At 50.2% G+C, this 24,865-nt stretch overlaps 1 protein-coding gene and 1 long non-coding RNA gene across 15 annotated transcripts in view; both read left to right on the top strand.

Moving 5' to 3' along the window:
- MYO18B (myosin XVIIIB) overlaps positions 1-24,865 on the top strand; it is a 239,503-nt gene that overhangs the window by 106,041 nt on the left and 108,597 nt on the right. For all 14 annotated transcript variants that reach the window (XR_010836953.1, XR_010836954.1, XR_010836950.1 and 11 more), the window contains 6 exons: positions 9,731-9,850; positions 10,096-10,204; positions 13,413-13,537; positions 18,398-18,552; positions 22,230-22,353; positions 23,216-23,416. Coding sequence is in view for 7 of the 14 variants with exons in the window: in XM_067015387.1 (XP_066871488.1) it covers positions 9,731-9,850; positions 10,096-10,204; positions 13,413-13,537; positions 18,398-18,552; positions 22,230-22,353; positions 23,216-23,416 (834 nt within the window). In the remaining 7 variants the exon portion in view is untranslated. The remainder of the gene's footprint in view (positions 1-9,730; positions 9,851-10,095; positions 10,205-13,412; positions 13,538-18,397; positions 18,553-22,229; positions 22,354-23,215; positions 23,417-24,865) is intronic.
- On the top strand, positions 2,732-6,373 carry LOC136792716 (uncharacterized). The gene is made up of 2 exons (XR_010836956.1): positions 2,732-3,026; positions 5,570-6,373. It is a non-coding gene; the product is annotated as an uncharacterized lncRNA (long non-coding RNA).

Raw genomic sequence — 24,865 nt, 5'->3', positions numbered from 1 at the left:
GGCTCTTTTTGTCTTTGTATCACACACAGTTGAATGCGTGGGGCCTCGAAAAAATAAGATAAAAATTGAAAGCTAAGAAGATCAGAGCAAAGGGAACTAAGAGTTGAGGAATATACAAAACCAGGGAAAGAGTTAGAATATAGACATTTACCATTGGCTTCAGACTCACTCTTACTTCACAGCCTTTGCCTGTGCTGTTCCCTCTGCCTGGAACATTCCTCTCCACCCTCCTCGCCTGGTAAATGTCTGGTCATCCCTTCTTACTTAGTTCAGGTGGCGCTTCCTCCAAGAAGCCTTCCTTGACCCTCTAAGGGTGGGTTAAGCCCCCACTATATTCTATCACTGGCCCTGTGCTTCCGTCCCCTCACAGCATTGATCGGTGCAACCTCATCACCTCCTGTGTCCCAGCTAGACTGGGAGAACCCAAGGGCAGGGATGTGTCTTGCTCATCACGTCAGCCCGGCCCCAGATACAGAATAGACACAGAATGGGTGAGTGGAACCATTAAAAGTGGGCCGAAATTTTGACACTGAGCTTCCTAGCAACCAAAGCAAAGAGGAAAACAGGATATTCCATAGACACGTTGTGCCTAGGTTAAACACACACACACACACACACACACACACCCCTGTTGCTTGAGAAAAGAGTAACTTTTCAGGGTATTGAGATAATCTAGATATTAGAGAAGTTTCTCCCATGAATCTTCATTAAAAGGGCACCAAGGGCACTGTTCACACGGTAAATACAAGGGGGTTCTGCAGGAATGCTTTTGGTAGCATCTCCTTGAAACGCAAGCCAAGGGTGTGATGCCAGTGCCATAAAGAGAATTCAGCCAGGAGTCGAAGCAGCGCTTTATCCAGGAAGCACATTTAGATGACTGAGTGTTAGGATTTCTTCCTCTTCCTCCTCAAACCCCCCTTTCTGCCGCCTCTTCTTCTTCCTCCTGTTTCTCCTTTCCTCCTGCCTTTTAGACTTTATGTTAAGGTCCAACATACGAAAAAGTGCCCACCTCTTAAGTGTACAGCTTTTTTAGACTTTATGTTAAGGTCCAACATACAAAAAAGTGCCCACCTCTTAAGTGTACAGCTTAATGAATTTTCACAAAGTGGACACACCAATGCAACCAGCACCCAGGGTGTGACAGAGGTCGCCCCCAGCTTCCCTGAGATTCCCGCCTGGTGCCCCCTTTCAGCCACTACCCTCCACCCGTAGCCACCAAACTGACTTCTGACACTATAGATTAGTTTTCTCCCTGTTTTTGCGCTTTACCTAAATTCATCAAAGATGTGTACTCATTTGTGTCTGGCTTCTTTCATTTGACATCATTTGTGACATTCATCCACCTTGTCGTGGGTGATGGTGGATCACTCCCTTTGCTGTAGAGTAGTCCGTTAGGTGCAGAGACCACTCTTTACCCCTTCTACTCTAAAGGAACATTCAGCTGTTTCTATTTTTCAACTATAAAGAACAAGCCTGCTGTGAACATCCTCACACGTGTCTTTTGGTGCACAGGTCACACATTTCTGTTAGGAATACACCTAGGGATGGAATGGCTGGGTTTTAAGTTACTTCTGTGTTCAGTTTTCGTAGATGCTGCCAAGCAGCTTGCTACCGTGTTTGTGTCGGTTTGCACTTGCACATGGCCACAGGTGAGCATTCTGCCTGCTCCACATCCTTACCTGCACTGGGCATTCTCTGCCTTTTTCATTTAGCGATTTTGGTGGGTGTGCACTTGGACAACATTGTGATTTTAATTTGCACCTTTTCACATGTTTTTGGCTATTTGGTTATCCTCTTTGGCAAAGTGGTCTTTCATGTCTTTTCTATTGCTTTTCTTGTTGATTTGTAGCAGTTCTTTATATGCCGTGGATATTAGGTCAGTTGCTCAACACATGCCTTCCACTCTGTGGCTTGCCTTCTCTGACGCAGTCATTTGAAGTGTTTTCTGAAGCCCGGCGTCTCTTCAGACCCACCAGAGGGCGAGGAGGAGGTCAGAGGGCTCCAGGACTCCCATACCTGCATCCATTACAGTATATGCACTTTTTTGGTTTCATTCTATGTTTTTATCGATTCTCAGATGCACATTATTTTCTCCCTTGGTACATCTCTGGACTCAGGATGCGTCTTAACAATCAGTGGCAGCTAACACTAAAAATTGGCCGCATGTTCGTTTCTTACATCCTGCAACGGTGCATCTTACAATCAATGGCAGCTCAGATTTGGTGAAATGTAGCATGTTGGGGCCCAAGCAAGATTCTATTTGAAGAAAGGGCTCTAATTCCCTTCGCTCCCCACCACCTCCCACCCATGACCTGGGCAAAGCTACTGTTGATTTATATTGGTTGCTCTTGCACTTTAAAGAGCATCAGAGTCATCCAGAGGAGCTGTTAGCCCTGTAGCTTCCCTGGTCCCATCTCTCAAGGCTTTGACCCAGGAGGGAATCTTGGAGGTGGGAGTCCTTCAGTGCTTCTTCACCAAGCCTTGAGGTGACTCTGATTTGGGAGGCTTGTGCTGTGTTAGAGCAGTGGTGAACGTGTGTCAGAATCCCCGAGAGGAGGACGTGTCAGGATGTAGATCGCTGGATCCCGGCCTTCGAGGTTCTGAGTCGGTGGCTTGGGGTGGCCCTGGAGCTTCTGTGTTGCTAAGAAGTTCTCAGCTGATGCCGAACCTGCTGGTCCAGGGATCACACTTTGAGAAACATTAATACGCAGTGTCTCTTCCCACATCTCCTTCCACACGGGTCTCCTTTCTTGGAAGCGAGTGTCTGTTGACAGTTGGGGAGCAGACACTCCTTCAGGGCTGTGCCTCCTGAAGACCCCCAGCCCCCTTCACAGCGTCTGCACCCCACCCTCATCTCAGCGGGGGGGAAGCAGCCGCAGGACCGTGGCTGAAACACGGTGTTGCCTCATCAATGGGAACTCCATTTGACGGGGCTTAGTCAAAAGACAGCGTTATGGCAAAATGATTTGAGTGCCTCATTTGCGAAGGAGCAGAAGAGGAGACGAGGAACCTCTGAGTCGCTGGCTGTAAGTCTTCCTCAAGCGTGCAGGATCGGCCTGGATGCCAAGTGGGGGGTTTTATTTTCACAAGGAAGCAGCCAATCTGGTGGGGAGCCCCTGGCGGGCTGCGGGAGCACGTGGCGGTGCGTGAGAGAGGGGTGGTCTCTTCTCTCTCTGGAATATATCCAGGACCTTATTTACGGCAAAAGACGGAGGCCCGTGCGCTCCGATGTCTGGCCTCATTAGCCCAGGAAGTTTCACTTCTGGGTAAGGAATTGCCGAGAGAATCACCGGGATGCAGCGGGGACGGGAGGCTTAGGGCAGAAGTGCGTTCGCATAGCCCTGAGGGAGGTGGCTGTGATGGCCGTGACGGTGTCCAGCAGCAGCTGACTTCTAGGAGGGGACAGGAAGTGACTTGCTGGGGGTCACGGGCTTTGACCTCATCCCAGCTCTCCTGACGCCTGGTTCTGTGCCCTGGCACAGCGCTGTGCCTCGGTGGGGACGGGATGTGGTAGCCCCTCGTCCCCAGGAGAGTAAAACAGCCTGGTTTCCTCCCTGACTCAAGATGTTAGGGTCTCGCGTGCCTTCACTGGGGGCACATGCCGGGGAGGGCATCCTCCCGGCGGACAGCCAGCTGCAGAGGCTCTGCCGACACTGGGTGGGCATGTTTAAAGATGGCCACGGTGGGGTGAGCCAAAGCCCCACAGAGGAGGGCTCGGCTGGAAAGTCCATTCTGTGTGCCTCTGCTTCCCCAGGTGAAAATGGGGCCCATCATCTCGTCTCTACCTGCCTCCCAACACAGATGCAGGCGCGGGGGGCTGTACGAGGTGGGGGTGAGGACAGCGACCCGCCCCGGTGCTCTGGGACAGGAGCGGAGGGTCCGTCAGGACGGCTGACCCTGTGCCCTTATTGCTGTGGGATTATAGGCAAAATTCTTCAAGACTCTGAGCCCTTGTGTCACCACGAGTAAGACGGTGACAGTGATATTACGCGTTCCTCTGTGTAGGGCTGTGTGAGGAGGTGCCTGTAAAGCAGCCATCACACTACCTCTGACGCATCACCGCTGTGACGAATACACAGTGGATATTTTTTACCTACCCCCCAGCAAACTGCGTTCCTCAAAGCTAATGATCCGTCTTAGCTATTTCTGCACCCCTCCAAGCATTCAGTGGGCGTTGAATGAATGGGAGTAGTGCCGAATTTAGTAATTAAAGTCACATTTAACGAGCAGTGTGTCTGTGCCAGGTGCTATGATAAATACTTTACCTGCATCATCTCATTTTACCTTCAATTCACACTGTGAGGGAGGTGTTAGTACCCCACGTTCTAGATGAGGAGAGTGAAGGTCGTAGAGGGGGGAAGTGGTTTGTCTGACATCACACAGCCCGGGAGTAGCAGAGCTGGGCTTGGAACCCAGGTCTGTCTGGGATCAAGGAGGAGCATCCACCCGGACTGGGAATGGGCTCAGGGAGGGCTTCTCGGAGGAGGGGTCTTGAAGGATGAGCAGGCCCAGCCAGGCCATGGGGTGGGGAGGCATTCCAGGCGGAGGGCAGAGCAAGGGCAGAGACAGAGCGCAGGGACTTGATCCGGCACCTACAGTCCTGGCGGTTCGAGTGTCTCATGGAGCGAGGGTGATTACGGGGTGGGGGTCAGGCCATGAAGCTGGGCCGGGTCACGGGGGCCGTGAGAAGCATGTTAGAGGGTTGAACTCCATCCTGAAGGTCGGGGCTGGACCAGAGAACATTCTCAGGATGGGATGTGTGGGTGACAGCACATGAGGGGTTATTATCTTTTTGGGGGGTGCTGGGGTTCCTTGAAGACCCTTTCTAAAGCTCGTGAAAGCCCATAACTGTCCCTTCTCCCCCCAAGGCCAGTCGGTGACGTGTCCATCCCCACACGTCCTGCTCAGGAGATGCCCCTTCTCTCGGCATTCTTAAAGCAGCAGCCCATCTCCACCGACATTTGCTCCTCGGCTCACACACCCGTCTTCGTTCCATGTTCTTTGAGCCCCCAAGAGGCAGTTTGATGGTGTGGTTAGAAGTGAAGGCTCAGGCGCCAGCCTGCCGTAATTCATAGCCCAGCTCTGCCCCTGGCTGGCTGGGTGTCCTTGGCCGCCTGCACCCTGGTGCCTCGCCTGCAGTCTGGAGCCGTCAGTACCCGCCTGCCTGCGTTGCCGTGAGGGTTCTGTGGGTTAGCCTGTGCTGGGCACTCCGTCGGTACTGCCTGGGGGTGACTGTGACTGAGGTGTTGCCGTTACTGTCACTACTACTGTTACTTACGAGCAGGTGGTGTCCCCAGCTGGGAAGAGAAACGCAGTGATGCCCGCACTGGTGTCCGCCTGCGTCTCTGGGGGCCTCCGGAGGTTTGTCCAGAGTCGTCCCTGATGCCTGGGGCAGCTTTAGGGGCAGGTACCTTGAGACCTGCTTAATCCCCTTGACCAGCAGACAGCGCCCCCCCCGCCCCCCGCCGCTGGCCTTGCCGTCAGGCTGCGCTTCACCTGTCAGTTCATTTTCTCGCCTCTCTCTCTTTTCTCTCTTCTGATTTTTTTTTTTTTCCGTTTTCTGTTTTAGCCACTCAGGTTGATGGGGATGGGGGCTTCCCTTCCACGGGGGGTCCACAAGGCTCCCTTTGGCCGTGGCCCCGCGGAGCGGTTGGGGTCCAGGTCTTATCAGGCCGTTGACCTGCACCCGCCAGCTGTTCCACCTCTGCTCCAGGAGGACGACGATTCCCTCTCTGCTGCCCCCAGGGGCCCGGGGCAGGGGAGTGAGTCGGACAGTGGATGCGGGACAGAGGACCGTCGGGACAGGGGTCCAGGCAGGACCCGGGAGTGAGGCCACCCCGGCGGACTCCCTCCGAGACTCATCAGCTCTGATTTGAGCACATCGTTTCACCTCTCAGTGCCTGTTTCTTGTCCTGTGCAAAGACCCTCCTCGTGAGGCGTCTGTGCCCAGGGCTCGATAAGCTCATGTCTGTCCTCAGCAGTGGATGAGTGAGCTGCTTCCCATTCAAGGGCTTATTATGAACAAATCCTTTTGGTTCAACTGAAAAGTACAGGAGGAGAGGGGAAGGGTGCTGTGTTTGCTCTCGACGGGAAAGGTGACTTGGGGTCAGAGGGTCCTTGAGTATAAGAGCCCAGGGCAGGGTAGAGGCAAGACACGTGGGCGCCTCACATGCGGTTTGCTTCTCTCCCCAACTCGACAGTGGAGTCTTCGAGGGCAGGGGTGCTTGTATCATGAAGGGCAGGTGACAGTGACAGCCCACAGGACCCCACATGTGCTCGGCACTTCACGTCCTTCAAAGCCCTGTTACCCGCTGTTGCCTCAAACCGCGCGTGGTGTCAACGTGCAGGATATATTATTTCTGTTCGTGCAAAATGTACAGCAGATTAATTCAGTTCTGTCCCCCCCCCCCTCTGGCAGGCCCTTGGAGTCATTGTCCCTAAGTAGGAAGAGGGTTTCTGATGACTTGGCCAAGTGATGGACCCAGGGAGACTTCCAGAATAATTGCTGGTTAACTGGTCCTGGAGCAATTTGCAGAGGACCCTTCTGGCTTTGCAGACCAGGCTCTCCCCTCATTAACTTGGCCTTCATTTTGCACTCACCTAATAGCTCTGGGCGTGGTGCCTACCCCTCACCTCAAGGACAAAGCCCCCAGACCCCAAAATGTGTGAAGGGAGAGGGCTCTGTGGGGACAGGGGGAGGTCAGGGGCTACTGTCCCTATTAAAAGTGGCTGTCGTTTGCCCAGGTTGAAAGGACTAATTGTCCTTTGGTCTCCAGACCTGGGGTCTGTGGAACTCAGAATTAATGCATTAAATTAATTTCGTGCTCCCTTTGCTCAGGCCCATTAGCACAAATTAAATTTCATACTAATTGGCTAAGGCAGAGAGAACACAATTGGGTTTGGAATCAGTGCTGATCTCAGGGACGCGGGGCACGTTTAGGGGTGTGATCTGGGGCGCTCCTGGATTACACTGGCCTGTAGTCGGCACCCACTGCAAGGGATCATTTTTCCAGCTTGAATGCCTTCGCACATCCATAGGCAAACCTAACCCATCTAAAGCCAAGGGAGGCCAAAATTAGGAGACGATCCTAGCTATTTCTACGGCAGTAACTCTTAAAACTTTGTGGTGCTGAAGAATCGCCCTGGAGCGTGTTGAAATTCACATCCCTGGGTCTCACCTCAGAGACTTCGGTTTGGGGGATCTGAGGATCCTGAGATTTGTATTTAAACAACCGTCCAAGGTCATTGCAATGAATACTCTAGAGACGAGTCGGTGCGAGGAATAGCAGAGGAAGCCCCACCCCGAAGACAGCCAGGAACACGGCCAGAGAGCCCGTCCCCCTTCAACTGGTGGTCGGTGCTTGGATGTAAGGGGCCTGGGTCCACATCCACGCTCTGCTGCTCACTTGCTGTGTGACTTCGGAACACTCCCCTTAAGCCTCGGTTTTTTTCCTCTGTGTATTGAAATTGGCATTTTGGCCTGAGCCGTCACTGGTGTGGTCAGCAAGATGGGAGGGAAGCTGATGGGCTGGAGGAGGAAGAAAGGTGGGGGGCATGGAATGGACAGGGCAGCCCCAGCTCAATTTATGGTTTCGACTATTTTAAAAAGATATTTCTGTTTTGTGTTTTTCTGATCACAAAAGCGGTTTAAAAAGTCACCAGTACAGGGCTTCCCTGGTGGCGCAGTGGTTGAGAGTCCGCCTGCCGATGCAGGGGACGTGGGTTCGTGCCCCGATCCGGGAAGATCCCACATGCCGCGGAGCGGCTGGGCCCGTGAGCCATGGCCGCTGAGCCTGCGCGTTCGGAGCCTGTGCTCCGCAACGGGAGAGGCCACAACAGTGAGAGGCCCGCGTACCACAAAAAAAATAAAATGAAAAAAAAAAAAAAAAGTCACCAGTACAGAAATGCATCACAAGGAAATTGGGGTCCTCTGTGAGTCCATCCTTTCGGGGGTCCGTGGCGGGGGAATCCCCATTCACAGTTTGGGAGTGCCTTTGTCTGTGCAAAGCACAGACAAAAATGGAAACGTGCCAAACGTTCTATTCTGCAACGTTGCCTTTTTATTCCCCTTGGCAGTATGACTTGGGGATTTTTTTTTTAATGTCAGAACATATAAATCTGCATCGTCCTTCTTCCTGGGGCAGCTGAGTGGTTTCTGAGGCAGCCTGTGAACTCATAGTGTTGACGGGGGCTGGATTCTACACCAGAAGGGCCACCTCGAGTCTGTGTGAGAGCACCACACAGCCGCCCCTCGGTACCACACAGAGGGTCTGATGGGAAACTGTGGTGTTTCGACATCTTTATATGCAAGATCTATGGCATCGAATGGGATTGCCAGAAGGACAGGAGACATCATCACCTAATTTAACGCATTTTGTAGCTCAGGTGACCACAGCCCCAGAGAGGAAGAAACTCATCCTGGATCACACAATACGTTGGTTGTTGTGTCTGAACTTGAACCCCGTACGGGGTTCTTGCCTCTATTTTTTTTTTTTCTTTTCGTTCTCTCCCTCTGGACTTGATCCACTGCCTCGCACAAGGGGTAGTGACCTCAGTTTCTTGAGGACTCCTCTTCTGTACAAGGTCAGTTCTGTGCCTCTTGGTCTAAACTGTCCACTCATGTTTCTCTCCTCACTTTCTTCGGCATATCCTTTAACCCAGAAGGCTGTATTTTGGAACAGTAAGACCACAGAAGGGCTGACCCGTTTGGTGTTTGGTTTTGGTCGGTTATTTTGGGAGCAGGGGGGAAAGTCAGTGCAAGTGGGAATTCATTTAAAAATAAACAGTTTTATTTTTAACTTTAAACGTGTCTACCTCGACTCACGGAGGTAGGACCAAAGCCCTTTGGGGATGAGCGTCTGACCCCAGATCTTCTACTTTTTTGGACCACACCCCTAACACACAGCTACATCATTTCCGGTTTTGATTTCTTTAAAGCAGAGCAAATGGCAAAGAAATTTGAATGCAAAAGCCTAAATTTTTTACTTCTGGTTTTTTTCTTTATAGTTTTTGCACCTACACCTGTTTGACAGAATTTTAAGAAGCAACTCACTTGTATTTGTTACCTCCAAAGCATTTAACCTAGTTTTCATGGAAACTCTTTGCCCGGTCACATTTTACAGGTTGATGTAATAGCTAATAGGATAGGTAATGGCGGTAAAAGTGTATGAGACGTAAACAGGTTGGGAGCACACACAGTCGATACCAGGTGAGCGTGGCTGTCACCTGGCAGGGGCAGGTGGACCCTGGGGAACCATGGAGGGGTTTCCTGGCGGAGAGCATCCCTGGGGGATGGGCACCTGTGAGTGTGTCTTACTGGGGGAGCCTGTTGGTTGGTCCAGTGAGATGGCTCCCTGAAGGATGGATGAGGAGAGTTTCTACTAGAATAACTGGTTTTTAATCAAATGCTTCCTATGTGCTGGGTACCATGCTAAGCTTTATGTGGATTATCTCATTTCTCACAACAATTCTATCAGTTATCCCCACCCCGCTAAAGCTGAGAAAACAGCATCCGAAAGGCATCCTGCCTGGTTCAGAGTGTTGGGCCAGGAATTCGACCACACCAAGACCAGCAAAGTTCCAGCGTCCATGCTCTTAACCACCTTATGCTGAAGGGTTGCCTTGCGATAAGACCCAGTGATTAGTCCAAGGGTGGTCCTGTGGATGTGTGTGGAGGCGGAAGGGTGTGCAGCGCCAGCAAGTAACCTTGCCTTAACCTTCCGCCTCCCAGATTGCTGAGTTGACCACAGAGCTGGCCGAGGAGCGCTTCAAAGGGGACGTGGCCTGCCAGGTGCTGGAGAGTGAGCGGGCAGAGCGGCTGCGGGCCTCCCGGGAAGTTCAGGAGCTAAAGGCGAGTGGTCCAGAGTGCCGGGGGTGGAGGGGGGAGTGGCTGAGCAGAGTGCTCACATCTGGGATGCACAGGCTTACCGACTCCCACGCTCCTGGAGGACATTTGAGTCTTCCTAAGTCTTGGCCTTGGAGGTGTCCTGGCTGAAGACTGTGCAGGGGGTCGGTGGCCAGTACTGGTTTGGAGGCACCTTAGGTGAGATGGTCTCTGTCTAGCTCCAGTTTGAAACCTTGAGGCCTCTCTTCCAGAGCAAGTATGAGCAAGTCCAGAAGAATTTGGGAGAAGTGGAGAAGCAGTTGGAAGAAGCCCAGCAGAAAGTTCGCTTGAATGATTTGGAAAGGAGTCCCACTGGAGGAGGTGAGCCACTGGGACCCATGGGAGTAGACGCTGGTGGAAAAGCTGTCCTTTTATTCCATTCATTCACACGTAGTGCGCGCTCATGACGCTCTAGGCGCTGCATTAGGGGCCGAGACGTTGGCGGAGAGAAAGGAACAGTCCTTGCCTTCTCAGCCCAGTGGAAGATGCAGGCATTAAACAGTCCAACAGTATCCCGAGTAATAAATTATCAGTGTGGCAGGTGCTGTTTAGTAATAATGCAAAGAATGATTTAAAAATATAGTGGTGCTATGGATGGGCAAGGCACCCTTATATTTATATGATTCTTTTTAATATAATTTTTGAGGAAGGCAGTTCAGTGGTTAAAAAGTGAAATCTACAAAATCCCATTTCTGGATTTGACTCTAGACTCCATGGCTTATTAGATGGGTGGCTTTGGGCAAAGACATTATCGGGCCTCGGTTTTCTCATCTTTGAAATGGACGCAGCCATAGATGGTTAATGGAAAGTGTTTAGCCACGGGCATGGCACAGAATGCCGAACAGCTGTTAGTTACTTTATCATTATTTCTGATATTAGCGATAGCGGGATCATTATCTCTGCTCATCAGCTGTGGAGCAGCGACTACTGTCCCCATTTAAGTGATGTCAGGCACTCAGCAGCTACTGAATGAATGGAGAGAGGGTGAGAGGACCCCTGAATTGCCCAACGGGAGGTGTGTTCGGAGGAGCCAGGGGTTCCTGGTGGTGCCCGTCTTAAGACGGTAACCTGGGGATTCGCATCTCATGGCCGGATGGGCAGGATGACATCTTTGTCACCTCCTCTCCCCAGTCTAAATGAGTCAGCTGAGGAGGATTCCCAGCGTGTCTGTCAGCCTTTATGAAACGTTGATATCATTCCTTCAGCGCCCCCAGAGAATCAATGCCCTAGAAACATCAGGGACACCCACCGGAGCCAAGGTCGGAGGTGGTGGAGGAGAGGCAGGGCACACTTGCTTCCTGCTCTGCTCTCATTATCCTGTCCTCCTGGCTACCCCCAGGGCAGGCGTTTACCAGGGAGGTTAATCCACAGGAGCCTGACGTTCTCAGATACCTGAGACCCAACGAGGCAGGGTCCACGCAGGGAGTGGGGAACGTGTTGTGTTGGCCCAGAACCGGCACAGTTTCCCCAGAAGAACATCAGCCCCAGTTCCATCCCGACTGTGATTTCTGTCTGAGTGATACTCCCCGGCCATTTGTTTTCCTGTGCAAAGATATGGGAGTCTGACGATGGGGGAAACGCACTTAGCTCATGAGCACATTAGCCGTGCAGGCTTTCAGCTCAGGATGCTTCTTCCAGGAAGCTAGTCCACAAATATTTTGTTTTTCATTATGAAAGTAATACACACTCATTACAGAAAATTTCGACAATACAGAAAAGTGGAAAGAAGCAATAAAACGCTTTAATCACACCACTGCAGTGGCACCACAGCCTCTTCTATGGCTCAAGGTGGAGTAGAAATTGCTAAAAATATATATGTTTTCCCACTACACATGGCTAAGTATTTAAAGAGAACCTCTTACGGTATGCGTCCAGCACTGAGCCAGACCCTGTTGTGTGTCGGGGGGTGGTTTCTAGAAGAATTTTAGTTGGGCCCTGCTCTCAGGAAACTTGCAGTTTTAAGTGGGGAGGTCAGAGAAACCCAGGAAAGATGTGACTGGAAAATGAAGGGCTCACTTATACGTACTGGTGAAGAATGGTGCCCATGGGGAGGGAGGCTGGAGGTGGAAACCAGCCTTGAAGAATGGAGAAGTTTCCTCATCTGTTCGTGGTGCCCACTCACACCCCTCTCTGGAGCACAGAGAACACAGGCTGCCTCAGAAATCCTTTCTGCTGCCCCTTCCTTTTGCAGGCTGTGCTGTTTGCTACTTGAGACTTTTTACCTGGTGGGGAGATAGGATTCCTTTCCTCCCATGATATTATTTACCTTGATGGAAACTCGAAGAGGCTCTGACTTCTTACAGTTATATCCTCCTTCTGTTTTATGTGAGAACCCCTATTGGGGTGACCTCTCCTACAAGACCTCAGTCCTACCATCCATTCATCCATCCACGTACCCACCTCTCCGTGCACCCTAACATCCATCCCCCCACCTCTCCAGCAGTGAAAGTTATGGAGCGTTTACGATATGCTGGGCATCGTAGTAAGTCCTTTGGACACAATCATGAACAAATCAGTTTGCTGCCCTTATGAGTTTGAGTCCTCTTCTGGATTTCCTTAAGTTCCTTTATGAGACTACTGGTCATGCTGTGTTGAAGCTGAATTTTTACATGTTTGTCTCCACGAGTAGATACTTCCAGAAGATAGAATGGTTTCTTACTCATGATCCCCTGTGCCTGGTATGGAGTAGTGTGCCCAGTGAGTGTTTGGATGGGTTGGAAGGTAGATGGAATAATGGACGATGGATGGATGGAAGGATGGATGGAGAAATGGATGGGTCTGTATCTTAAACTGTCTATTTGTTCAGTGTTTTCCACATCTCCATTACCTTAAAGGATGTTACTCTCTTATTCAGTTAAAAGATATCACAACGTACTGTAGCCTGTTCTCTTCAGCCAAACAGTTTTCATCACACCAGCAAATGATTATTTTTAGATTTTTACCAAGTTTGCTATCACATAGAGACATCTTGCGACCAGTGTGTCTTGCTCTTCATTTAATAGACACTTTAATTATTGCCCATTGATTTATTTGTTAATTAATTCAACCAACAGTCACTGATTTTATACTCTGTCACCCAGTGTGGTAGGCCAGTAGGATGACTCCAGTTGGTGAACTTGTGTTACCATGTGGGGGGGAACGGCTGTGTGTGTGGGATTCTTCTAGAGGGTATGGAGAAACCTGCAAATGACTAAAACAGCTCCCCTACCCTCAAAAACTATGGACTTTCCTTGGGGAAGAAAAGGTCTTTGCGCACTTGTAGAGAAATTGAACAGTGTAAAACGACCAAACTTAAAATAGTGAGTGGTCAATAACGTTAGACACCTGGAGGTAGTCAGGACAGGCTGCCTGGAGGAAGTGGTTTTTAAAGCTTGGGCTTAAAGTGGGATTTGTTAATCTGAAGCCTGAGGTCCAGCCTCAGGAATTCTATTAACACTGCAAAATTGTGCACAAAGAGCTAAGACCGTGGGAGAGAACCACCCTCGTTCACTGAGCCTCCCGTCCTGGCCTCTCTGACTCTGTTAAACAGCGGACGAGTGGCAGATGCGCTTCGACTGTGCTCAGATGGAGAACGAGTTCCTCAGGAAGCGTCTCCAGCAGTCCGAGGAGAGGCTGGACTCGGAGCTGGCGTCTAGGAACGAGCTGGAGCAGAAGGTAAGGGCGGGGGGAGATAGTCTGGGTTGCAAAAGTGGCAGCGATTGGACAGGGTCTCATCTCCCTCTTCAGGGCGTTGGCTGAACCCAGGAAGGGAGAGAGGGCATCACCTGTTCTGTGCTTCTCCACCTCCACTGATATTACACATGCAGGTCGCTATGGGATACGGGTGATAGTTTCTCTACATGCGAATGTTCTACACTATGGACTAAAGAACATGAAAGTGAGCTCGGGATACCTGAGTTCCAGTTCCCTTTCTGCTTTGACCTTGTGGAAAGCACTTTCACCTTTTGGGTCTCAGGTTTCTCATCTGTAAAATGATTGTAACGTGCTCTTAAAATAGTCAAATGATATCAGCCCCCATTGCCTCTAGCCTAACCCGCCACCTCCATCTCTCGTCTAGATCAGAGCAACAACCTCCTAACTGGTCTCATTGCTTCCAGCCTCTCCCCTCAACCACACAGCAGCCAGGGGATCTTTCAGCATCTCTTTCAGATCATTCTGTTATCGCACGTTAGACTGACTGTCGCTGGGAATCGTTTGCTTGTGTGTTCTGTAAATTTTGATTGTGAGTTCATCTTCCACAGGCGCCTCCCGCACACCAGCCCCACGTAGTCTGCATTGTAGATGTTCCTTTTTTCCCATCTGACTCTCGTGGTGAGATTTTTTTTTTTTTTTGCGGTACGCGGGCCTCTCACTGTTGTGGCCTCTCCCGTTGCGGAGCACAGGCTCCGGATGCGCAGGCTCAGTGGCCACGGCTCATGGGCCTAGCCAGTTCCGCGGCATGTGGGATCTTCCCGGACCAGGGCACGAACCCGTGTCCCCTGCATCGGCAGGCGGACTCCCAACCACTGCACCACCAGGGAAGCCCTCGTGGTGAGATTTTATGTGTCTTTAGCTTTTTTTTTTTTTTTAATTGAGTCTATCTTATTTAAAAATTTTTAAAAGCCTTTTTATTGATTTTAAATGGAGTCTTATGTTTTTGGATGTGTTCCTCTTAGAAGAAGCACTTTTGCACTTTCTCTTTTGCAGCAGCCCCCGAGGTTATGCTAAATAAATTCTGCATTTCAGATTTTTGCAGCATGTCCAAAGTGTCAGGCTGAGCTTTGAACCCACATGAGGCACAGACCTGGGGTTTTGATTTCTCACGGGAATCCTTTCTCCCTGACTGGGAGCCAGAGTGGCAGCAAGCATTCTTAACCCCCTTCCAGGCCATGGGTGGAGCTTTCCTTGCCCCCTGTCACACAGGAGCAGCTCTTTCAGGGTCCTGGCTTAGTGCAAGGGTCTTCCTTCCAAGCTCCCACCTTCCATGGCCCCAAGGCCTTGTCTCCTGTCTCCCTCTGGGCATTTGAATACAGCCTCTATCATTAGGGATATTTCTGGATCTGCTGCTCTTCTTCTCCCCCACCTTGACTGCCATAGTGTTAGCATCTACCATGAGTGCTCTTGATTTGTGTCCTCTGCATTTCTGACATCCTGCAATTTCCCTTTTTTTCTTGAAAGTGCAGCTGGGCATTACAAATATAATGTAACCTTGTCTGGCATATCTAGATGAAAGTAGTTTGGCCTCTGTTTTGCATTGTCTCCAACCACCGCTAGTCTACATTCTACCCAGTCTACACTTTAACCTGTGGTGTGCTGATAAACTGTCGCTCTAAAAACAGACCCTGATATGTAATGTTTGTCAGTTGCCAGTTTCCATGGTGTAAATGTTCCCACCATGGCCAATTTCAGGCTACCATTGTGATGTCACTGAATGTGGAACTGGGAAGAGACGTCAACTCAGTTGTTTAAGGCTCACAGGAGAACTGAGAGGAAGGTACAGAGGTTTCCCATCTACCCCCTGTCCTTATACTTGCATAGCCTCCCCCCTTGTCAACATCCTCCACCAGAGTGGGACATTTGTTACAATCAATGAACATTCACTGACCCATCACTAAAGACTGTAGTTTGCTGTAGTTTACATTAGGGTTTACCCTTACTGTCATATATTCTGTGGGTTTGGACAAATGTATAATGACATGTATCCATATTATAGTTTCATACATACTAGATTCACCACCCTAAAAATCCTCTGTGCTCCATCAGTTTACCCTCGCCCCCAATCTCTGGCAAGCACTGATGTTTTTACTGCCCCCATAGCTTCGCCTTTTCCAGAACGTCATATAGTTGGAATCATACCATATGCAGCCTTTTGAGATTGGCTTCTTTCACTTAGGAATGTGCATTTGAGGTTCCTCCACATCTTTTCATTTATAGCTTGATAACTCATTTCTTTTTCGCTCTGAATAATATTCCATCGTCTGGATGTTTCACAGTTCATTTATCAATTCACCTACTGAAGGACATCTCAGTTGCTTCCATGTTTTGTCAGTAAATATCCACGTGCAGTTGTTTATGTGGATGTAAGTTTTCAGTGCCTTTGGGGGAATACCAAAGTACATGGTTTCTGGATCATATGGTAAGAGTATGTTTAGTTTTGTAAGAAACCCATCAAACTGACTTCCAAATTGGCTGCACCATTTTGCACGCCCACCAGCAGTGGATGAAAGTTCTTGTTGCTCCACATCCTTGTCAGCATTTGGCGTTGTCAGTGTTCTGTATTCTAGTCATCCTAATAGGTGTGGAGTAGTATCTTGTTTTAATTTCCCTGATGACGTAAGGTGTGGAACCTATTTTCATATTCTTATTTGCCATCAGTAACCTTCTATGGCGAAGTGTCTGTTAAGGTCTTTGGCCTGTTTTTTATTTGAGTTGTTTGTTTTCTAATCATTGGATTTTAAGAGTTCCTTGTATATTTTGGATAAGTTCTTTATCAGATATGTCTTCTGCAAATATTTTCTTCCTGTCAGTGGTTTTTCATTCTCTTGATAATGTCTTTTGCAGAGCAGAAATTTTTAGTTTTAATAGAGTCCAGCTTATAAATTCTTTCTTTCATGAGTTGTGCCTTTGGTGTCCTATCTAAAAAGTCATTGCCAAATCCAAGGTCATCAAGGTTTTCTCCTATGTTATCATCCAGGAGCTGTATAGTTTTGCATTTTACATTTACGTCTGTGATCCATTTTAAGGTCATTTTTGTGTAAAATCTGTGCCTAGGTTCATTTTTTTTTGCATGTGGATGACCAGTTGTTTCAGCACCATTTGTTCGAAAAGATTGTCTTTGCTTCACTGTATAGCCTTTGCCTCTTTGTAAAAGATAGACTGACTATATTTCTGTAGGTCTTTTTCTGGACTCTCTACTCTGTTCCATTGTACTTTATTTTTTTCCCTCCTTCCAAAAAGCCTTATTCTTTCTCACCTCCGGGCCTTTGCATATGCTGTTTCCTTTTCCTAGAACACTTGCTTTCTGTTCCCTACCTAGATATCTCCAACTAACCTTAAGATCTCAGCTTAAATGTCCTTCCCCCCAGAAAGTCTTCCCTGACACAGATTGGGTTGGGTGCCCCTGAATTATTTCCCCAGATAAAAGCCTCATCATGCTGTGTTGTAATTATCTGCTTACGTCTTGGTGTCCCCATTCGAGGTAAGCACAATAAGAGTTGAAGTCGGGCTTCCCTGGTGGCGCAGTGGTTGAGAGTCCGCCTGCCGATGCAGGGGACACGGGTTCGTGCCCCAGTCCGGGAAGATCCCACATGTTGCGGAGCGGCTGGGCCCGTGAGCCATGGCCGCTGAGGCTGCGCGTCCAGAGCCTGTGCTCCGCAACGGGAGAGGCCACAACAGAGAGAGGCCCGCATACCGAAAAAAAAAAAAAAATAGAAAATAAAATTTAAAAAGTTGAAGTCATATTTCCTGTCCCACTATTTTATGTATATATATATATATATATATATATATATATATATATATATGTATCTCCTCATTGTGAGAGAGAAGTATCATGGAATCAACTTGCAGAGGTGGGCCAGGATGAGATCACACGGGATTTTATAAACAGTGGAAGTGAGGCTCGCTGGAGATGGTTTTAGGGGTCACTTCCAAGACGGACATTGTATCGTGGTCCTCAGAAGACATAGATAGATAACCAGCGAGGGCCAGACACAGGGGAACAGCCCAGTTCTTTTATAACAAATTATAAAGTCGGGTCAGTCTCCCCACGGAAGGAGGGATACTCATGCTACATTAAAAAGTAATAAAAGTGCAGCCTTTTTCTGAGCAGCAGAATATACGAAAACATCCCATTTGCCTTCAAACACTGAATTTAGAATTACAGGCTTCATTAACTCAGCGTTTTGCTTATTTAAAGCAATTCTTTAATGAGGCCATTTCTTCAAAGCGAGTGTGCTGAGTTGCCCTCTCTCCCAGATCTAAACTAGGACATTTGGGAGGGTGTTTCCTGGAGGAAGATGCGATGCCGTGGCTTTTCTGTTTGTTTGCAGCAGCGCGTGTCCCTGTGGAAGTCAGCCCATCTCAAGTGCCAGTTACCGCCCTGACCTTTAGAGCCTGTCTCAGGGGTTTCCTGGTCAGATTTTCCCCATGTGCCATTTTGGCTGCTTCATGGCTGATCCGCATGCGTCTCCCCAGATTATGCCCACCGATGGGGATATCAATTACGCATAGTCCTCAAGGGGCTGTCGAGTTGAGGCAGGGCATGTAAAGAATCTGTGGGCACGCTGGCAGGAGGATTATTGAGGAAAATTTAAAACCCTAAGAGAACGTTTTCTCCCTGAGCAAACTGAAGCTCAGAGAAGTAGCTTTCTCATGGTGACACAGGTGAAAAGTGGTCAGGACGGGGTCGCTCAAGCCCCCGTGCCTGTTCTCTTCCCATTACACTCACACTGGAAACAGCAGCTACTTGACCTAGAAAATAGGGGGCAGTTCGGCGCTGACAGGGGTGGCTGATTGGTTCTACTCCTCCCACAGCTTGGGGAGCTGCAGAGTGCCTACGAGGGGGCCAGGAGGATGGCCCAGCAGCTGAAGAGGAAGTGCCACCATCTGACCTGCGACCTGCAGGACACCCACTTCCTGCTGGAGAACCAGCAGAGCCGAAACCACGAGCTAGAGAAGAAGCAGAAGAAGTGAGTCGCGTCCCACGTCATCACCTGGGCGCTGGGGTCTTCTGGGGTCTTCTGGGGTCTCCGCATTCTTCCAGACCCCTCCGCTTCAGGCAGGGCTCTCCATCCACGGAGCCTGCCATCCTTGTTCTGCTCTGATGTTCCTCTCTCTCCCCTCACACACTGCTCTATGGTTCTTCCAAGAATCCAGCAAGAAATAACTCTTTTCTGTTCTCCAGTCTCAGCTCTATTACCAGCTGACCATGTGAGCTTGGGGAACTTTCTGGGCCTCCGCATCCCCACTTATCAAGTGTAGAGTTCGTTGTGGAGGGCAAAGACAGCCTGGCCTGGTGGTTAGGGGCGCAAGTGCTGGTTCAAGTCCCAGCTGGGCCTCTTGCTAGTTGTGTGACCTTGGACAAGTCATTCAACACTTCTCAGCCTGATTCTTCTCCTTAGGTGGAGCGCCGCCCTTGTGGTGAAGACTAGATGATACAGCTGGTAGATCCCACAGGACTAGAGTCTGGTTCCTATTCCCACTGTCAAAAATGGTGGGGAGGCCAAAAACTTGAGTCAGTGCCCTTTTCATTTGAAGTTTAGACTCTCAGCTCACGTGAGCAGTTCTGGCAGGGACTGGGCTTTGTGCACAAACAAGATGCCAGTCTTGAATCTGCACACTGGTTCCCGTGCTTGCTTTCCGGCAGTGCTGTCACAGGTTTCCGTGGGTGGAGCCTAGACCAGGAGCCCCGGTTTCCACTCACAGGCCTCCTTACGTGGAACCTCAGCTCCTGGGGTGCCTTCATCCCTGGACTCCTTGGCTGTGTCCAGAGTTCTTCAGCTCACCTGGTGAGGGTAAAGATGTGCAGGGGTCCTGTTCTGAGCCAGATAAGCCCTAATGGAAACTTCGTAGGAAGCAGTTAGATGAAATACAGCCTCTTTGAGAAGGTCCAGGATAAAAATACAGAAAAACCTTGCTATGTGTGCCAGGATGTGGTTTTGCTGAGGTTGCCTATTTCCAACAGGTAGCAAGCTGAGTTATATTTCCATGGGACTGGCACAGGTTTTGAAATTGATCTGCATTAAATATTGTTTCTCTCATTTACCTTTGAGCTTTCCTGAGCTGACTCCTTCATTTGGGGCAGGGGGAAGCTCTTTGGGGTGTTATTAGTATGCCCCCCCCCAAATGAGAGAAGTTTATTCTCTTCTTGCTGATAGCTGACTCTGTTTCCTTTTCCACCTTCCCATGGATGCTCTGGCTAAACCTTGTGCTTGCAGTGGTGAGAATGGCTTAGTCCCACCTTGGTCATTTCCTGGGTGACCTTGTCAAGTGACATTACCGGTCTGGGCCAGACAGTGACTAGTGACTGATGTTTCAGAGCTGTCCTTGGACTTAAGCAGGCCACCTGGTGCTGAAGAGTGGCTCTGACAGACCCGCATCTGTAAATTGAGAAGCGAGACTCCATCACCCCTCACGTTTCTGCCAGCTGTGACAATTCTGGCCCTTAGCTGTGGGTTCCACTTCTTAGAGGCCTTATGAGGGGGTTTCAGATTTCTGATGGGTGGCAGGGGCCAGGGTTCTGCCCTTGGAGTTTATGCAGCCAGAAAATTCCATCTCTCTGGTCTTTCCTGTGATCGACCCCCTTGGGTAGAATCCTTCATTCCAGGTCCTCAAGAACCTCCCCATGATGGCCATCGGGAAAGTCCCCATTTCATCATACTTACATTTCTTCTTCTTAAGACTTACCTGCCCTGTCATGCTCTCTACTCCACTACCGTATCTTAGCAGAAGTTAATTTATGTTTTGGTGCTCATTGCAAATAGCAGCCATTACCTTTCTAGGTAGGCTAGCATTTTAGCTGGGAGCCCATAAGGGAGTAGAAGTCTCTGTCTAACGGTGGAAATTCAGGCAGAATGCCTATAGTGAGGGAGAGATCTAGAAGTTAGTGTTACTTTCTCACACCTCTCTCCTTAAGCTTAATCGAAGTGTAGATGCAGCTGCCTCCTCAGTTTGCTGGGCTCTGGATGGAGTGATGTCTCCATGCTGATAGAGTTCCCTGCCCCCCCTTGGCTTCTAAGTTCAGAGTGGCCCAGAATGGCTCCGTTTGACGTTGGCTTCTTGTTGCCATGGTTACTCATGGGTCACAAAGCTCAGTCCCAAGGGCTGATGGAGCTCCCAGCTGCTTCCACAGGGATAAGACCTGTGCCGGAGCCACGGGCGGTTGGACCCCCAGCCCTCTCCTAGTGGGGTGAAGGGCGTGAGTCCCTCTGGCCTCAGGCAGTTGGTCGGTCAGTGTGTTCCAGAAGTTAGGGTCTGTTGGAGGCATTCTTTGGCATCAGGTGGCCCAGTAAGGACTCCTTGAAAACATCCATCACTGTCTGGCCCCCACTGTCTTTCCTTCCCTGTTCCAGGGCATGAACACCAGGTAGATGGGGGACCAGCTAAATCAGCCGAGAAGCTGGTTCAAACCCACTTTGGGGTTTTGGCTGAATCACTTCACCTCTCTGAACTGCAGTTTTCTCTTGTATGAAATGGTTATAATGTGTTGCTTACTGATTTGTTATAAGGACCCCATGGATCCCAGCTCAGCGCCTGGCACTTCGGGACTGCTGGACAATTATCATCATCACAGTGTTGCCATTTCAGAGGCAGCCAGTGGTGCCTCTTGAATGATGTCACCAGCAGCCAATCAGAAAGCCTCTGGGCCCTTCCAACAGTAGGCCTCCCTCATATGCCCTGTAGCTGGCTCTTTCAGGAGTCTTGAGGCTTTGAATGACCATCTAGCGTTAAGGGACATTGGACAATCTTGTAACAAGGGAGACCTTCTTCTCACCAAGGCCCAAACCCCACACCCAGTTGGGCCATTCTGGCCACACCCAGTTCCCTGGAGCAGGTGGCCTTTCTGTGTGGCCTGAGGGCAAGTGACCAAAGCTACATCTTACTGAGGCTTCTCAGAGCCTCTGCCAGTTTCCTCGCCTGTGACGGGGACAGAGGCTGATGAGTGGAATGAGCTCCAGTCCAGGAAGCGCTTCCCACCCAGTGGTCACCTGCGTGGAGGGGCAGGCGCGCTCCGAAGGAGGTACTTCCTCATTCCCTGACGGCCCCCAGAGGACTGTCCAGTCTCTGTGTTTTCTGCTTAGGAACTAGATGAAGACAAGATGGAATGTGTAACTGTCCAGCATTCTATCGGTAATAACCGTGCTCTAATATGGAGAACGAGTGCATGAGCCCCACAGTATCATGCACGATATGAAATGGTGAATATCCCTTGTTTGTGCTGCTGATAAATACATTCTTGTACCAGTCAATGGATGTTAGATGCCAAACCTGGGCCTGGTAGAATTCAAGGTCCTTGGCGTATGTCAGCAAACCTGATAGGTTAGTTTTTTCTATATAGCTTTATGTTTTTTGTTCTTATTCTCTATTCGTATAGTTTTATTCTATTTTTATTTTTGTGTATATGTTTTTATCACATTTTAAGTAAGTGTCTGGTATTTTTGTGGAAACTATAAACCCTCAGCGTTGCCCTCTGGTGTTCAGGATTCCTACACCACATCCACAAAACCCTCCATCATTTAATTCTCTTTCTCTCCCTAGCGGTTCTCAGCAAGCTAACTGCCTCTCTCCAGCACCCGCCTTCCCCCTCCCGCCCCCGGCCCAGGCACACCCGCCTCGGGCCGCCGTGACCCGCGTTCTGCTCCGACAGGTTTGACACACAGCTGGCCCAGGCCCTGGGAGAGTCCGTGTTTGAGAAGGGCCTCCGCGAGAAAGTGGCCCAGGAGAACACCAGCGTCCGGTGCGAGCTGGGCAAGCTTCAGCAGCACCTGAAGGTGAGGGGCGGGGGCACAGCGCCGCCCTGGCTCTTGGTTGCTGGGTCTCAGGAAGCCCCTCGCGCGCCTGCTGCCGATGGTGCGGGGCGAGAGCTCTGCGTGTGGCCGTCCAGGTCGGCCGGTGCCGGCTCACGGAGCTCAGCGCGCCTGAATCAGCAAACCGTAGGTGGCAGGTGATGGATAAGCAGGCCTCCCTAGCCCCACGTCCCTCACGATCTTGCTCCAGTCACCTGCCTGACTTCTGAGCTGCCCACCTGGGAGCGGGGAGAGGCTTGGCTCAGGATGAGTTAGCTATAGACCCAGCTAGGGGCAGCGCCCTGTCCCCTGCAGGTTCCAGTGCAGAGGGATTTGATTAAATAGGACACAGGCACCTCCCTCAGGTGCTCCTCGGGGCCTGCTGTGGCTCCCTATTACTCTGGGAGAACCTCTGCACCTCTTAGCCTGGCGGGCAGCTCCTTCATGATGTAGCCCAGACTTCTTTCACCCTGGAGCTGACTTTCTAACCTGGAAGAGTCACTCCTGGCCACTGTGCTTCCCTGCTGCAACATCTCAGGCCCAGCCTCGGCGGGGTACACAGCTTTCAAATGGGGCAGACCCCTCCTGTTTGTGCTCTGAGGTCTAGCTCTAGGGGCAAGGGCGTTGCTTCCCACAGACTCCCCACCCCAGCCTGTCTGAGCTGTGCCAGGGAGGGGCCCTTGGTGTCCCACAGGGGGCGCGGCGGGGGGCCGCGAGATGCAGGGGGGCGATGGCAGTGGAGACGACGTGCTCTGAACGGTGGAAAGCGCCGTCCCGCGGGTTGTAGAGGTGTCCCTGGGGAGCAGGAGGATGGTCACGTGACCTCGGATCTCTGCCCACTTTGTAGCGAAAGGAGCAAGAAACCTTGCAGCTGAAGCAGGAGGTGGAGATGCTGCAGGCCCAGAAGCAGGAGCTGCTGGGGTCACCCTCTCTCGGGGAGAGTTGCATTGCGGGCTTGAAGGAGAGGCTCTGGAAGCTGGAATCCAGCGCCCTCGAGCAAGAGAAAATCCACAACCAGCAGGAAAACACCATCAAGCAGCTGGAGCAGGTAGGGAGGTCCTGTCCAGGGCGATGCCCTGCCCCACGCTGACTCCAGTGCAGAAGGTTGTTATCAGAATACGACATAAGCGCCTCACTCAGCTTCCCCTCATTCTTCTGTGGCTCCCTAGTACCCCAGAGGACCTCAGACCCCTTCGGTCTGACATTCAGACCTTTCATGATGCAGCCCCCTCCTACCATCCTGCAAGCGTCAATGCCAGCTCCTCCGAGAAGCTTGCCCTGACCTCCTCCTTGCAAACAACCCCACCTCCACGCCACTCCTTAGCCGTTTGGTTCTCCTTCGTAGCACCTGCCATCATATGCCATAGTGCTTTAAAAACTGTGCTCAATGTTTCTCTCCCCCATTAGGATATAAGTTTCAGGGAAGCAGGAGGACTTTTCGGTTGATCTTGCTTATCAGGGCATCCCCAGAGCCTGGAATGAGGCCGGTGCATAGTTGGTACTCATTAAATAACTGTTGACCCAATATGTGGTGTTTATTGAGCACTGTCTGTGTACGAGACTCAGCCCTAAGCTCTCCTCACATCTCACCTCATCAATCTCCACAGGAAATTTCTATGCTGAGATATTAGTATTATCCCCTTTACGGATGTGGAAACTGAGGCTCAGGGACAGGGAGAGAATGGCAGGGACGGGATTTGGAGCCTGCGCTATCTGACTCCACAGCGCCTCGGATACCTGTGCTGTGCACAGCCTCCAGGGAGATGGGAGCCCTGATCTTTGGAAAATGCAAAGTAACTGAGGGGAATAAGGCAGGAATCCAATACTCTTGTACCAGCCCCCTCAACGAAGCGCCTGATGAATATTTTGTCTGCTTGTTTGTTTATATGCCCAACTCATTCCCCGAAGAATTCGAGGCAGCTTATAAGATGTATGCATAATAAAATAGAAAAATAAATAAAACAAGCCAAACCAGAAAAACACAAAACCGGTGCTAAGGAATGGTGGGGTGGTGAATTAATAAGCAGACACGCAGAACATACGGTCTTACACACTTAATAGGTTTAGCTCTAAAATTCCTGGTGGCCAGAGAGAAAAAGGAAATGTGAGTTACATGCTTTTTTTTTTTTTATCATCCCCAAGGTAAAAACAAGCTAGGTTTTCAAGGGGAAGCAAGGCTTTTCTTGATGCTTAGTTCTAAAAAAATTTCTCATGTGGGATTTCATAAGGGGTAATTATGTTGAAATGGTTTTCAGGTTGGAACTCCTTTTTCAAGAACATCTGACCAGGCAGCATGAATACGTAAAAGCAAATAAACTGAGCTGCTCCGGCAAAGTGGGGTGAGGGACTGGGGGCGGTCAAGGTGGGGGTGGCTGGGGTGCTGGCCCTTGCTTCTCACTTATCCCCCCTCCATCGGGATGGAGTCTGCTGAGTATTGCGACATGGATGTGGCAGGCGTGGAGGGACAGTCTGGAGTGGTTCAGAAAACAGCGTCTTT

This window comes from Kogia breviceps, chromosome 15 (assembly GCF_026419965.1).
Source record: "Kogia breviceps isolate mKogBre1 chromosome 15, mKogBre1 haplotype 1, whole genome shotgun sequence".
Classification (NCBI taxonomy): Eukaryota; Metazoa; Chordata; class Mammalia; order Artiodactyla; family Physeteridae; genus Kogia; species Kogia breviceps.
This window is presented reverse-complemented; position numbering and strand designations above follow the sequence as displayed.